Source organism: Ailuropoda melanoleuca, chromosome 1 (assembly GCF_002007445.2).
Source record: "Ailuropoda melanoleuca isolate Jingjing chromosome 1, ASM200744v2, whole genome shotgun sequence".
NCBI lineage: Eukaryota > Metazoa > Chordata > Mammalia > Carnivora > Ursidae > Ailuropoda > Ailuropoda melanoleuca.
The window spans coordinates 100,152,369-100,166,820 of NC_048218.1; the positions used below are offsets into that span (position 1 = coordinate 100,152,369).

General features: G+C 38.9%; 1 protein-coding gene across 5 annotated transcripts; it reads left to right on the forward strand.

Annotated features, from left to right (window-relative positions):
* Positions 1-1,038: 1,038 nt before the first annotated feature.
* Positions 1,039-14,112, forward strand: TRIM59 (tripartite motif containing 59). Of its 5 annotated transcripts, none has more exons than XM_002930465.4 (3): positions 1,039-1,177; positions 2,111-2,188; positions 12,660-14,112. In XM_002930465.4, the coding sequence occupies exon 3, from the start codon at positions 12,663-12,665 to the stop codon at positions 13,872-13,874; it is 1,212 nt and encodes a 403-aa protein (XP_002930511.1). In that variant the 5' UTR covers positions 1,039-1,177; positions 2,111-2,188; positions 12,660-12,662; the 3' UTR covers positions 13,875-14,112. The 5 variants fall into 5 exon arrangements, with proteins under 5 accessions (XP_002930511.1, XP_034519655.1, XP_034519635.1 ...); XM_034663764.1 differs by having other exon boundaries at positions 2,111-2,184; XM_034663744.1 differs by having other exon boundaries at positions 1,157-1,217.
* The last annotated feature ends 340 nt before the right edge of the window (positions 14,113-14,452 follow it).

Below are 14,452 nucleotides of genomic sequence, written 5' to 3' on the forward strand. Positions count from 1 at the left end.
GGAGAAGCAGGCTTCTGGCTGAGCAGGGAGCCCCAAGCGGTGCTCTAACCCAGGACCTCAGGATCATGACCTGAGCAGAATAAGGACCGAGACACCCAGGCGCCCCCAGGCTCAGTTTTATTCAGCACAGCCTTAAATGGCTTTTCGGTATAGGTATGAGATGGAAACTGTGCTAAGAGTCTTGAGATACAGCTAGATAAAATTTCTCAAGAAAAAAGGGAAAAGGACTAGTGAACTGCATGTTTTCGGATTCTAGGGGTTAAGAAGGTGAAATAGGGGTAAGAGATTGAATCAGAAATCAGGAATTCTGAGCAACAGTGGTCATTTCCAGGCGTTAATTTCATGAGGTTGGGAAAAGGAGAGAGATGAGGCAGATTGTCCTCAAGGAGTCCTAAGCTCCCACCAGCTGTCACACAGTAAGTTCTCTTTAAGAAAACTGTAACCAATCAGAAGCCCCCTCCCCTACACTCAGCCAAGGACTCCGGTAGGTCCCGGTATCCAGATTTCGTGAACAAGAGGAAACTCGGAGCCAGGGGAGGACGGAGCTTGCCCGCTGGGTTGCGTGTGCCCTCGAGGTCGCTGAGGTTTCCCACTGCAGGGAAACTGTGAGGTAACAACGGGAGACGCTGCTCTTTAAAGTCTACAATGAGGACGTGCCGGATTGGCCCCAAGTAAAAAACAGTCCTATGAATGTTTTTTGCAGAGGTAGTCAGCGGCCGCCAGGCCCCACCTCTCCCAGGGCTGTGGACGACGCCCTACGAGGTGGGCCAGCCTCAGTCCGCGGCTTCCAGAAGCACCGGCACACACTGAAGCGCCTCCTGCTGCGTGCCTCGGGAGCTTCCGAGAGGCGGCGGGCGCCTCGTGCGCAGGTGCGGGAAGCGGGCCAGGGCTTCGAGCCAAGCCCTCGCAATTCCGCCCCCGCCTCCGCAGGCGCGGCCGGCCGTTTACTTTCGAACGGCTGCCCCGCGCTCTTTCCCATTGGCGGACGCTACGCAGTTGAATGTTGCCAGGAGACCGCGCCTGCGTCCTGAGGCTCCGCGAGGCCCCGCCCCGTCTGGGCACCTGAAATCCCTCAGGGCGGAGGAGGGCGGGGACGCCAAGCATCTTGGGGACGCTGGGTCTGGAGGGTATAAAGCTGTTCTGGCTTGTGGTGTAGGTTGGTCTCCAGCTCCCCGCGGTGAGTCTAAGGAGCGTCTCTGGGGCCGCCTTCTTTGCCTGTAAGCACAAGCTGGTGTACCGGATGTGTTTGGCGGAGAGTTTAGGAGCTTGATGATGGCGAGGGTGGGCATGGGTCTTGCATTTATTCTCTCGTCCCAGAGGGGGTTGCGGAACCTCGTTTTCTTCCCTCCGGTATGGAGCTGAACTTCTGCGAGGGAGCAGGCCGTGTGGTGGTGAGGGTGAGGACAGCGGGACTCCACACCCCTGGGCTGCCTCGCGTGGTTTCGGACGGGGGGCGCCTAGGCGGTGGAAGTGCATTAGGAGGGAAACTCGGGAAGATTTGTCCTAAACCTTCGAGAAAGGGAAGGGTACGGATATGGCGAGGCCCTTCTTTGTGAGAGGTTCTCATGAGACTTAGTGGGTGTAATTACGCCCATTTTACAGGTGTGAAACCTCCGTTCTGAGAGGCATCAGGAAAAACTGACCCAGGGCGTCACAAAATTTAAATGGCAGAACTGAGAGATGTACAGACAGACGTATTGATGGGAATAAGCGAAATCAGTATTTATAATTTTAGGCTGGCAAAATCTTTCACTCCCATGGATGTTTCTTCAAGTTAACTTTAAGAAGTCTAGAATGCGCATGAATGTTTGCTCGGTCATCACCATTGTTGGCTAACATTTTCAAGTGCTAGTAAGATACTTGACGCTACAAAAAGAGGTCCTTTGTGGCAATTTATTTGGTCACCGGTTTGTTGGGATTTTCAGTGCACAAGTGATACCTCTCCTGCACCAACAACTGTTGATATTTGTCACGATTTTTATAAAAACACAATGAGGCATGGGGGAGGTAAACGTCAAAGAGTGAAATAACCATTCCTGTGATGTCATATTTAATCTATTCTTTGAGAATGTAAATCTAAAATATTAAGATAAATTTATTTTAATTTTAGAATACGAATAAGAGGAACTGAAAAAGTTGGAGAAGATAAGGTACATTCAGTCAGTAAGCCAGAAGATCAGCAAAGTAGGTAAGCTCTGAAAGATTAAGTGAATACAAAAGAAATTCTTGGTATTTTTTTGAGTGTATGATTTAAAGTGTAAGTTGAGATTTTTAAATCTTCTGAAAAAAGGCATGTTGGTGTATAAAATTCAAGTCATCTAGGAGGAGCATAAAGTGAAAACAACTCCCTCATTTGACCTGTACCTTAAAGTTAGTCACTTTTGTATACCCTTTCAGAAATTTTACAAAAATTTGTGTACATCTAAACACACATTTTATACATACAGACCTGCAAGTTGCATTTATTACTTAAGTTAGATGGATACCTTTTTACTATGCATTTACATACTGATTTGCATTTTATTTATTCATTTATTTTGATGACTAGCTAGCCTTTGAAATAAGGTACCATAATTTAGTCTGGCAAGGTGAAATTTTGATTTTAGGTAATGTTAGTTTTACCGTTGCCTTTCAGCAAACATATTGCTGAATATATTCTCACTGTGAAAAGTACTGAGGAAAAAGCAATGAAAACCTGAATTTCTCATTTCAGTTCTTGGTTAAATCACATAAGTAGTTTTTTTTTTAGTTTGGGGAAATAGATTGATGTCAAAATGCAAGAACAGTGCAAATGGGCAGAGTTGAAGTCCTATCTGACCATAGGATTTTTTTTTTTTAATTTGAAAGAGTTACGGTGATCCTTCTTTATTTTTGTATATTAATATGTGTAAGGTATTTTTAAAGGCTTGCCCTATGTATATAGATGGCACAATTGTAGTATTTCTAAAGCAGTCTTGAATTGCATAAACTGTGCTTTGGATCAGTTAGGGCCACAAAGATGTGAAACCCAATCAGAATTTTCCCAGACTTACAGCTGACTCACACTGTAAGTTCTAGAGCAAGTCACTTAACTCTATAATGTGGTAAACATAGTTTTCTTCAGAGGTTGTAAAATGTAATGGATGTTTTATTACTACTCATGTTTAGAGATGAAAGACATTATTAGTGAATTAAAACTTAAAAATTCATTTACACACTACTGTGAAATAGAATGGGTAGTGATATTTTTTCGTATTTAATTCTTCATAATCTATTATTAGTACTGACCATCCATAATATGCTAGTTGTACATTGTAGAGGCTGTGTAGGAAATCTGCTTTCTGGAGATAGATTGCATTAAAAGTTTAGAAATTCAGAAGTGTATTTGTTTTTGACACTTAAAAGAATTTTGCGAAATAATTTATACGTGGATGATTTAGTCTCAGAATTTCTGAAAAGATTTTTATTATATTTCTTGGTGACTTTAAAAAGGGTAGCAGGAAATCTTGAAATAAGTTATTGTTTACTTGGGCTTTTAGTTCTCACTGGAGGAAAATAACATTTTATGTGGGTTACTTTTATTTTACTTCTTTGCTTTCTAAAAGTATAAAATAATATAGATTGATTCTATAGTTAATTTGGCAGAGGAAAGACTAGATAATGGGCAAGGCACTTAAAAATTTTTTAAAAAGTATTTATTGTGTTGAAAATATACATAAAATTTACCATTATAACCATTAAGTGTACAGTTGAGTGTCATTAAGTACATTCACATTGTTGCGCAACTGTCACCACCCATCTGTCTCCAGAACTTCTTCCATCTTCCCAAACTAAAACTAAACAATAACTCCCCAACTCCTCTCCCTCTAGCCCCATTTCACTTTCTGTCTTTGTGGACTGCTTACTAGCATTTATATTATGTGCATTTTCCACAACTGTTGCAATAATATAATTTTTCTCCATTGACCTGAGTAATTTTCTATTATTAAATTAACTTTACATTTTTGGGAAGAACCTCATTTTGGTCACTGTACGATATTCCTTTAATGTACTCTATATTTGTTTTTGCTAATACTGTGTTTGGTATTTTATATTGGTACCCATTTTTGAAATTAGTCTATTTTTAGTTTTTGTTAGGTTTTGAAATCATGTTATACTATTTTCAAAACAGTTTGCGAACTCTATATCTTTGTATTCTGGAACAGTTGAACAAGAAATTGCCTCTTAAAAATTTGAAAGAGCTCCCCCAGAGAATCTTGTACCCCTCACCTCTTTTTTTTCCGGAGTAGCATTTTTCCAATTTATGAATTTCATATTTTGCTTTATATTCTCTGGTCATTTTGGTATTTGAACTGATATAAAGAATAATTAATTTGTTGTAGTTCTTCAAATATAGTAGCATATAGAATTATGCAAGGTATTCTGATTTTGGCTTTTTCTATTTTTATTTCCTCTTTTCAGTGCTAACTTTGTATATTTGTTGTTTCTTTCCCCTCTTGACTGGATTAGTGTATTAATCAATTGCTGCATAACAAATAATCCCAAAATTTAGCAGCTAAAAACCACAAATATTAAAATATAGTTTCTGTGGGCCAGGAATCTAGGAGCAGCTTAGCTGAGTACCTCCAGCCCAAGGTTTCTCATGAGGTTGCAATCAAGTTGTTGGTTGAGGCTGCAATCATTGCAGGATTTCACTGGACCCAAAATATCTTGCTTCTAAGCTCACTTAGGTAGTTGTTGGCAGGCTTCCAGTTTCTAGGGGGCTATTAGACTGAGGGCTGTAGCTCCTGGCCATACCTATCAAGTGGACCTTGGTCTGCTTACAACATGGCATCTTGCTTCCCTCAGTGACTGATCCAAGAGAAATGAAGAGAAATGAAGATCATTCCTGATGGAAACCATGGTGTTTTATTACAAACTTTGAAAGTAATATCCTAACACTTCTGCTGTATTCTGTTAGAAGGGTGTTGCCTGGGTGGCTCAGTCAGTGGAGCGTCTGCCTTTAGCTCAGGTTGTGATCCCGGGGTCCTGGGATCGAGCCCCGCATCGGGCTCCTTGCTCAGTGGGGAGTCTCCTTCTCCCTCTCCCTCTGCTGCTCCCCCTGCTTGTGCTCTCTCTCTCTCAAATAAATAAAATCTCAAAAAAAAAAAGGAGTTACTAGGTCCAGTCTACACTCAAGGGAAAGGGATTACAAAAGGACATGAGTATTAGGAAGTGGAGGTCATTGGGGGCCATCTTGGAGGCTGCCTGTCCCAGATAGCTAATGGCTTATTTATTTAAAGAGACAGCTCTTGGGTTTAGCAATACTAGCAATTTTGTTAATTCATTGTTTTCTTCATTTATTTTTATTATGTTTTTTTTGCTTTTCCTAGGTTGGTTTCCTTTTTTTCTAACTCTTTTTCTTTAGATGAATTCTTTTTATATTCCTTTTGTTTGGTAATGAAAGTAAATAGCTTCAGCTCTGCCCTGTAGAATTTTTTTTTAAACCCTATAGATTTTCCTAAGAGTATTTTTGTTTCACATGAATAGGGTACATCTTGGCTGGGTACAGAATTCTTAGGTCATATCCTTTTCCTTCTAGACCCTGTGGACACTGCTATATGATCTTTCAGCATTCCTTGTTGCTTTGGAGATATTCTGGTTATGTACCGCCGTGTAACAAATATCTGAAGGCTTGGCTGGCTCCATGTTCATGATGACTTTTTCACTCACATGTCTGGTACTTCATTGCTTCTCTACTTTTCCTCTTCTGCCAGCAGAGTAGCCTGGACTTTGTTTTACATAGTGATTCATGCCTCTGGGGCAGTAACCTGCCAGGTGAATTAAGGGCTATCCCCAGAACGGTCATAGCATCACTTGTATTTTATATCCTATTGATCAAAGCACTCACATGGCCTGCCCAGGTTTTTTGTGGGGAAGAGATTTCAACTTTTGCTGGGGGAGTACCACTGAAGCCACATTGCGGCGGAGCATATGTGGGAGATAATTGTTGTGGCCATTTTTGGAAATTACAATTTCCCAGAAGAGAATTCTGAGACCATTGTTTTTTCCTTTTTTAGATATCTTACTTTTTTGCCTGGATGCTTGTAGGATTGCCTCTCTCTAAAATTTTATATTTTTAATTAGATGTTAATAGTTGAAAATAAAATAGCAGTATTTAGGTTAATAATGAAAAATAGCAGCCCCCTGCCCTCACTCTCCCCACTCTTGATTCCTGCACTCCAGAAGCAACCACTTTCATTTAACAATTTCTTTTGGTATCTGCTTCTAGATTTTTTAAATAATACGCTTTTGATGTGACTTCTTGACTTTTTACTTTTAGGTATGTGTTGACTTCTTGGAAGATTAAGATTTAGTTTTTTTTTTATTTTTATTTTTTAATTTTTGTTATTTGACAGAGAAAGAGCACAAGTAGGCAGAGCAGAAGGCAGAGAGAGAGGGAGAAGCAGCCTCCCTGCTGAGCAGATAACCTGATGTGGGGCTCTATCCCAGGACCCTGGGATCATGACCTGAGCTGAAGGCAGACACTTAACCGACAGAACCACCCAGGAGCCCCTAAGATTTAGGTCTTAAACACTGTTTCCTTCCTTTATTCCATCTGGCCAGTATAGTTGTCATTTTATTAGTTTGGGCTGCCATAACAAAAAAAACATGGACTAAGTGGCCTAAACAACAGATTTCTCGCAGTTCTGGAGGCTGGAGAGTCCAAGATCAGGATGGATCATAGTTGGGTTCTGGTAAGAGCTCCCTTCCTGGTTTGCAGATGGCCAGCTTAATGATGTTGCTCTTATCTGGTGGAGAGCTGAGAAAGAGAGGGAGCGAGCCATCCTGTCTCCTATAAGAACACTAATCCATATAAACATTTTTAACAAAATTTAATCAGAAGTTTATAGGTAACTTGAAGATATAGAAATAAAATCCTACTCTTGGACGACCCTCCTCTTGCTGAGCTATTAAAAACTGATTTTAGGCAATAAATTTATGCAAGTCAGAACTGGTTAACAGAAGCAAGCCTGGTTGAAAACAACTAAGGCCAGCAACTTTCTGACTCTGGTTATTGCCTGAGAAACAGAAGATATAGGTGGTTATCATGCTTAGAAGCTAGTTCTTCCGGAAACTAGCATGAAATTTTATGCACCAAAAGTGAGGGCAGAGCCCTCATGACCTAATCACCTCCCAAAGGCCCTACTTCCTAATACCATCACATTAGCGACTAGGATTTCAACATGCATTTTGGGGGGACACAGGCATTCAGTCCAGAAGTTGTTTTTTGGTAAAATCAATATTTAATATTATGACTAATATGATAAATGAGCTATATATTTCCTCTCATCTCATGGTTCTATCACTTTCCCAAACTTTAGTTTTGTCATCACCTCTCAATATGTTCAGACACTTGAAATATTGTCAGTTCCATTTCTTAAAGACATTCCTTTTGGATCTTCCTTTCTCAGACTGCTTGTTCTCTAGGCTTGCTGCACAGTTGTCCTGGATTTAATTTCACCATTAACCTGGTGAGAATTCTTGCTTTTCTATTCCAAAATTTATTTTTCTGGGTATAGAATTTTAGGTTGGAAGCCATTTTTTCCTGAGAACATTGAGGGCATTGCTTCACTGCCTTCTAGTTTTTAGTGTTGCTATATACAAACAACATAGCTAAATCCAAGATAGTCATCCTAGAAAATATACATACGTATAGTTTTTTGCCTTTTTTTTTTTTTTTTTCCTTCTGAAAAGTTTGAGCTGGATATAGAAAACTTTTGGTGCATAAAATTTCATGCTAGTTTCCGGAAGAACTAGCTTCTAAGCATGATAACCACCTATATCTTCTGTTTCTCAGGCAATAACCAGAGTCAGAAAGTTGCTGGCCTTAGTTGTTTTCAACCAGGCTTGCTTCTGTTAACCAGTTCTGACTTGTCATAAATTTATTGCCTAAAATTGGTTTTTAATAGCTCAGCAAGAGGAGGGTCGTCCAAGAGTAGGATTTTATTTCTGTATCTTCAAGTTACCTATAAACTTCTGATTAAATTTTATTAAAAATGTTTATATACTGTGAAAGTGAACTTTTGAGACCATATTTACTTTCTATTTCATATGAACTCAGGAGATGACATTTTCTTTCAATATTGTTATAAATATCTTCGTTCTAAACAGAGTTGAGCTGGGGTCCCTTAAGTGGGTTCTCAGGGAAAAATGTTTTCTAGCGTTTTGTGAAATATGACTTTAGAGGGAAAGGTTTGATTCTGTTTTAAGCCTAATTTTGGCACTTAAACATTAAATAGCTCTAATATTAAGCCTAAATTGAATATATGTCCACTGCTCAAATGTTTTTTTTTTCCCCCTGCAAAGTGCTGTTTTGTTTATTTCTTCATTATGAATTCTGACATCACTAAAATCCTCTGAGAAGCATGTTTGTTTTTCATGGGTGGTTTTGTGTGATTATAGAGCTCTTTGTAGTATAGGGTAAAGTCATAAAGTCTTCCCAGCATGCATTCACTTGCACTTATCTGCGATGAATGTCATCTTCTGTACTGTTGCCCAATTACTTTAGTTTCCTGGAATGCTCGCAGTTCAAGTTTAGTATCTGTGTGACACATCTTGGCTCATTAGGGTTCTGAATATTGTCAATCTGAAGGGAGTATTTTTTGATAGACTCCCCTGTTATAGCTTTTTCTAAACAAAGTAGAGATTTTGCTATTTAAAAAACCAAAAAACTATGGGGCGCCTGGGTGGCGCAGTCATCAAGTGTCTGCCTTCGGCTCAGGGTGTGATCCCGGCGTTCTGGGATGGAGCCCCACATCAGGCTCCTCCGCTATGAGCCTGCTTCTTCCTCTCCCACTCCCCCTGCTTGTGTTCCCTCTCTTTCTGGCTGGCTGTCACATAAATAAAATCTTTAAAAGAAAAAAAAACAAAACCCCCCAAAACCCCTAAGATTTGACATTAACTTTGGTTTCTTAAGGGGTAGTGTTTATTCAGCCAATGTTGAGTGAATCCCTACTATGTGTTTAGTGAGTACATGTAGTGAATACTGACAAGTTCTGTGTTTAGATACAATTCCTGCCCTTATTGCAGGTTTACATCCTAATATATAGGACAGTGTTACAGAATTTTCTTAACTGTGGTTAAGTGCTATAAATTGGCAGTGCAGCATTAAGTGAGATTTAAAAGAGACCTAATTTGGGGAGGAGGCAAGGCCCAATTTGGGACTTGAATAAGAGTTTGATTTTGAAAATGTGAAGGAGCATAGAGCAAAAGTCTAAAGAGGTTTTTAATAGTTAATAAAAGTACACAATTATTTGTAGATGTCTTCTCAAACTTTTCATCTTAAAAGTTAGTTTTATAGAGGATGACTTGGTAACCTTTGTATTTTACATGAATGGGACTTGTGTTTTTTGTTTTGCTCTTTAAGGTTCTCTAAATGGTGGTGTAACTTGATTTTTCTCTATCAGGGCTAAGTAATTCCTGAAGATTGTGGCTTGCATTTGAGGACAGGTACAAACTAAGACTGTAAGACGAGGTAGGGTACAAAACTGTCAGGCTTTTGTTGTTGGAAATGTCAAAAATATCTTGCTAAGAGGTCAAGTTACTATTGCTGGGTTTCTTTCATTAAGGAAAGAGGACTAATGATATTCTTTACCACTAATACTCTACTGATCAATAATTCATTGTTAACCCTAATCAACACTTCATCTTTAAAACTGATTTTTAGGGGCGCCTGGGTAGCACAGTCGTTAAGCGTCTGCCTTCGGCTCAGGGCGTGATCCCGGCATTCCGGGATCGAGTCCCACATTGGGCTCCTTGCTATATGGGGAGCCCACTTCTGCCTCTGCCTGCCGCTCCCCCTGCTTGTGTGTGTACTCTCTCTCTCTCTCTCTGGCAAATAAATAAATAAAATCTTAAAAATCCTAACTTATTTTTAAGTTTAAATGATACAGTAGTTTCATGTGTACCATAATTTCAACAACTCTGTATACATTGTTATGCTCACACAAGTGTAGCTACCATGTCACTATACAGAGCTATTAAAATACCACTGACTGTATTCCCAGTGTTGTACCTTTCATCTTCATGACTTATCCCGTAACTGGAAACCCGAACCTTCCTATCCCCTTCACCCATTTTACCATCCCCACACACCCCCTCCCCCACAACCACTTTTGTTCTCTGTATTTATGGGTCTGTTTCGGTGTTTTTGTTTATTCATTTATTTTTTTTTTAAAGATTTATTTATTTTAGAATGAGAGAGAGCACGAGCCGGGGGAAGGGCAGAGGAAGAGGGGGAGAGAGAATCTTAAGCGGACTCTGCGCTGAGCAAGGAGCCCAATGTGGAGCATGATCCCATGACCCTGAGATCATGACCTGAGCTGAAACCAAGAGTGGGACACTCAACTAACTGAGCCACCCAGGTGCCCCTGCCCATTTGTTGAGATTCCACGTATAAGTGAAGTCATACGGTATTAGTCTTTCTCTGACTTTGCTTAGCATAATACCCTCCAGATCCATCCATGTTATTGCAGGTGACAAGGTCTCATTTTTCTATGGCTGTTTATTATTCCATTGAGTCTATATATTTATCATATATAAACACATATATATTCATATACACCAGATCTCATCCGTTCATTTTTGACGGACACTTGTATTGCCTTTCTATCTTGGCTATTGCAAATAATGCTGCAGTGAACATGGGGTGCATACGTCTTTTGGAATTAGTATTATTTTCATTGGATAAATATCTAGTAGTGGAATTACTGGGTTGAATGGTATTTCTATGTTTAGTTTTTGGAGGAACCTCCGTACTGTTTTCCAGTGATTGCACCAATTTACACTTCACCAGCAGTGCACGATTCCCTTTTTTCCACATCCTCGCCAGCACTTACTTTTCTTGTCTGACACTAGCCGTTCTGACAAACCTAAGGTGGCGTCTCGTGGTTTTGATGTGCATTTCCCTGATGGTCAGTGATGTTGAGCATTGTGTCGTGTCTGTTGGTCATCTGTATGTCCTTGGAAAACTGTTTATTCAGGTCCTCTGCCCATTTTTTAATTGGATTGTTTTTGGTGTTGGGTTGTACAAGTTCCTTATATATTTTGGATATTAACCCCTTATCAGGTATCATTTGCAAATAAACTCCCATTGCTTTTTCATTTGCTGGGCAGAAACTTTTTTTTTTAAAGATTTTATTTTTTTGACAGACAGCCAGTGAGGGAACACAGCAGGGGGAGTGGGAGAGGAAGAAGCAGGCTCCCAGCAGAGGAGCCCAATGTGGGGCTCGATCCCAGAACGCCGGGATCACGCCCTGAGCCAAAGGCAGACGCCTAACGACTGCGCCACCCAGGTGCCCCTGGGCAGAAACTTTTAATTTTGGAGCAGTTCCAATTTATCTTTGCTTGTTTCCCTTGCTTGAGGAGACATAGCTAGAAAAATGTTGCCAAGGCCAATGTCCCAGAGATTATTTTTTATGTTTTCTTTATGGAGTTTTCAGGTTTTACATTTCAGTCTTTAATCCACTTTGAGTTTATTTTTGTATATGGTGTAAAGAAAGTGGTCCAGTTTCAGTCTTTAGCATAGAGCTGTTCAGTTTTCCCAGCATCATTAAAGTGATTCTCTTTTCCTCATTGTATATTCTTGTCTCCTTTGTCAGAGATTGCCCATGTAAGTGTGAGTTTATTTCTGGGCTATCCTGTTCATTGATCTTTGTCTGTTTTTGTACCAGTACCATAGTGTTTTGACTACTCCAGCTTTGTAGTATAGCTTGAAATCTGGAATTGTGTTCCTCCCACTTTGTGGTTCTTTATCAAGATTGCTTTGGCTATTCAGGGTCTTTTGTGGTTCCATACAAATTTTAGGCTTATTCTAGTTCTACGAAAGGTACTCTTGGTGTTTTGATAGAGAGTACCTTGAATCTGTAGATTGCTTTAGGTAGTATAGACATTTTGACAATGTTCTTCCAGTCCAGAGTATGGCATATTTTTTGACCTGTTTATGTTGTCTTCAGTTTCTTCATTAGTGTTGAATAGTTTTCAGAGTACAGGTCTTTCACCTTTTTGATTTATTCCTTGATTTTATTCTGGTAAATGTGGCTGTTAATTTCTTCCTGCTAACTGTTAAGTGTGTAGAAATGCAACAGATTAATTTTGTATGCTGCAACTTTATTGAATCTTCATTTATCCTAAGTTTTTTGGTGGTCTTGAGGTATAAAATATCCTGTCATCTGCAAATAGTGACGGTTTTATTTATTTATTTATTTTTAACCAACGTAGATGCCTTCCCCCCCCCCCCCTTGTCTGCTGTGGCTAGGACTTCCAGTTCTTGTGCGTAGTTTAGATTTTAGCACTTAGAATGTAAAAAGTTGCACAGGTTATCATTAAGTAGACTTCAACAGAGCACTGAATTTTGCTTTTGCATAGAGGCAGACTTAAATAACTTTAATTTGAAGTATTTACTACAAATTAGAATTGTTTAGCATGATTTTTATACCAAAGTAAGATCTTAAAAATGTCTATATATTAGGAATTGTATTATTTAGAAAGATGCATTTAAAAATCTTAAACATCTTAATTATCTTTTAAATGACAAGCACGGTATATTAATAGTTTTGAGGTTAACACCTAAAACTTTATATGGTATTTACAAGTGTCTTTGTTACATGTAGGCTTAAAATAGTTTTTTCTCTTGACAGGAAATGCACAATTTTGAGGACGAGTTAACATGTCCCATTTGTTACAGTATTTTTGAAGATCCTCGTGTGCTACCGTGCTCTCATACATTTTGTAGAAATTGCTTGGAAAACGTTCTTCAAGCATCTGGGAACTTTTACATATGGAGACCTTTACGAATTCCACTCAAGTGTCCCAGTTGCAGAAGTATTATTGAAATTGCTCCAACTGGTATTGAATCTTTACCTGTTAATTTTGCATTAAAGGCTATTATTGAAAAGTACCAGCAAGAAGACCATCGAGATATTGTCACCTGTCCTGAACATTACCGACAACCATTAAATGTGTACTGTCTCCTAGATAAAAAATTAGTCTGTGGTCATTGCCTTACCATAGGTCAGCACCACGGTCACCCCATAGATGACCTTCAGAGTGCCTATCTGAAAGAAAAGGACACGCCTCAGAAACTGCTTGGACAGTTAACTGACACACACTGGACAGATCTTACTCGTCTTATCGAAAAGCTGGAAGAACAGAAATCTCATTCAGAAAAAATGGTCCAAAGTGATAAGGAGGTTGTTCTCCAGTATTTTAAGGAGCTTAGCGATACACTAGAACAGAAAAAAAAAAATTTCCTAGCTGCTCTCTGTGATGTTAGCAATCTGATTAATCAAGAATATACTCCACAAATTGAAAGAATGAAAGAAATAAGAGAGCAGCAACTTGAATTAATGACACTGACAACATCTTTACAGGAAGAGTCTCCACTTAAATTTCTTGAAAAAGTTGACGATATCCGCCAACATGTGCAGATTTTGAAACAAAGACCACTTCCTGAGGTCCAGCTTGTCGAAATCTATCCTCGAGTAAGCCAAATATTGAAAGAAGATTGGAGCAGAACAGAAATTGGACAAATTAAGAAACTTCTCATTCCTGAAATGAAAATTTCTTCAAAGAGGATGCCATGTTCCTGGCCTGATAAAGATGACAAAGAAGTTGAATTTTTTAAGATTTTAAATGTTGTTATAGTTACTTTAATTTCAGTGATACTGATGTCGATCCTCTTTTTTAACCAGCACTTAATAACCTTTTTAAATGAAATCACTGCAGTATGTTTTTCTGAAGTCTCGCTATCTGTTTACCAAAGTTTATCTAACAATCTATATGATTTAAAGAATATGCTGTGTCACGCTCTATATTTACTGAAGGAATTCATGTGGAAAATAGTTTCTCGTTGAAAATTCAAATCTGAATTGTTTAGGCTTATTCTGTACAGCAGACTAACAATTGCTAAAGGGAGAAACAGGGTAGGATGGATAAATAAAATAGCAAACTAAACTATCAGAGTTACAACAAATATATAGAAATGTTAAACCATTTTTCTTAGATGATGGAAATGTGTCAGAGTGAGAAATGATACATAAGGTGTCTAAAAATGAGTATCTTGTTCACTTGATTTAATACATTATTCTATTTTATTTGCTTGAGGTTGACTTTATTGCTGTGACACTGAAACATTCCTGTACCAATATTGTCTTTTAGCACTTTTTTTTTTTTTTTGTCTTTTAGCATTCCATTACCGCAGAGGTTAGTGTTGCAGTTCTTTATGTATACATAGTTTTTAGGTTAAAAGATGGCAAGATCCTTAAAGTGTATAGGCATTTATTTTGATGTGGCTTGAAGCCTTTGAATGGCCAAATAAGGATGGTGAGTAGAGCTTTTAAAGTCAAGTAGCAAAGTCTAAAAGTGATAAGGGGATGCTTACATTAAGGATATTTTTGATCAAACATACCTGATACATTAATGCATTTTAAGA

Excerpts from the sequence above, each read along its gene's own strand:
- TRIM59 (XM_002930465.4), top strand. The coding sequence starts at position 12,663 with ATGCACAATTTTGAGGACGAGTTAACATGTCCCATTTGTTACAGTATT.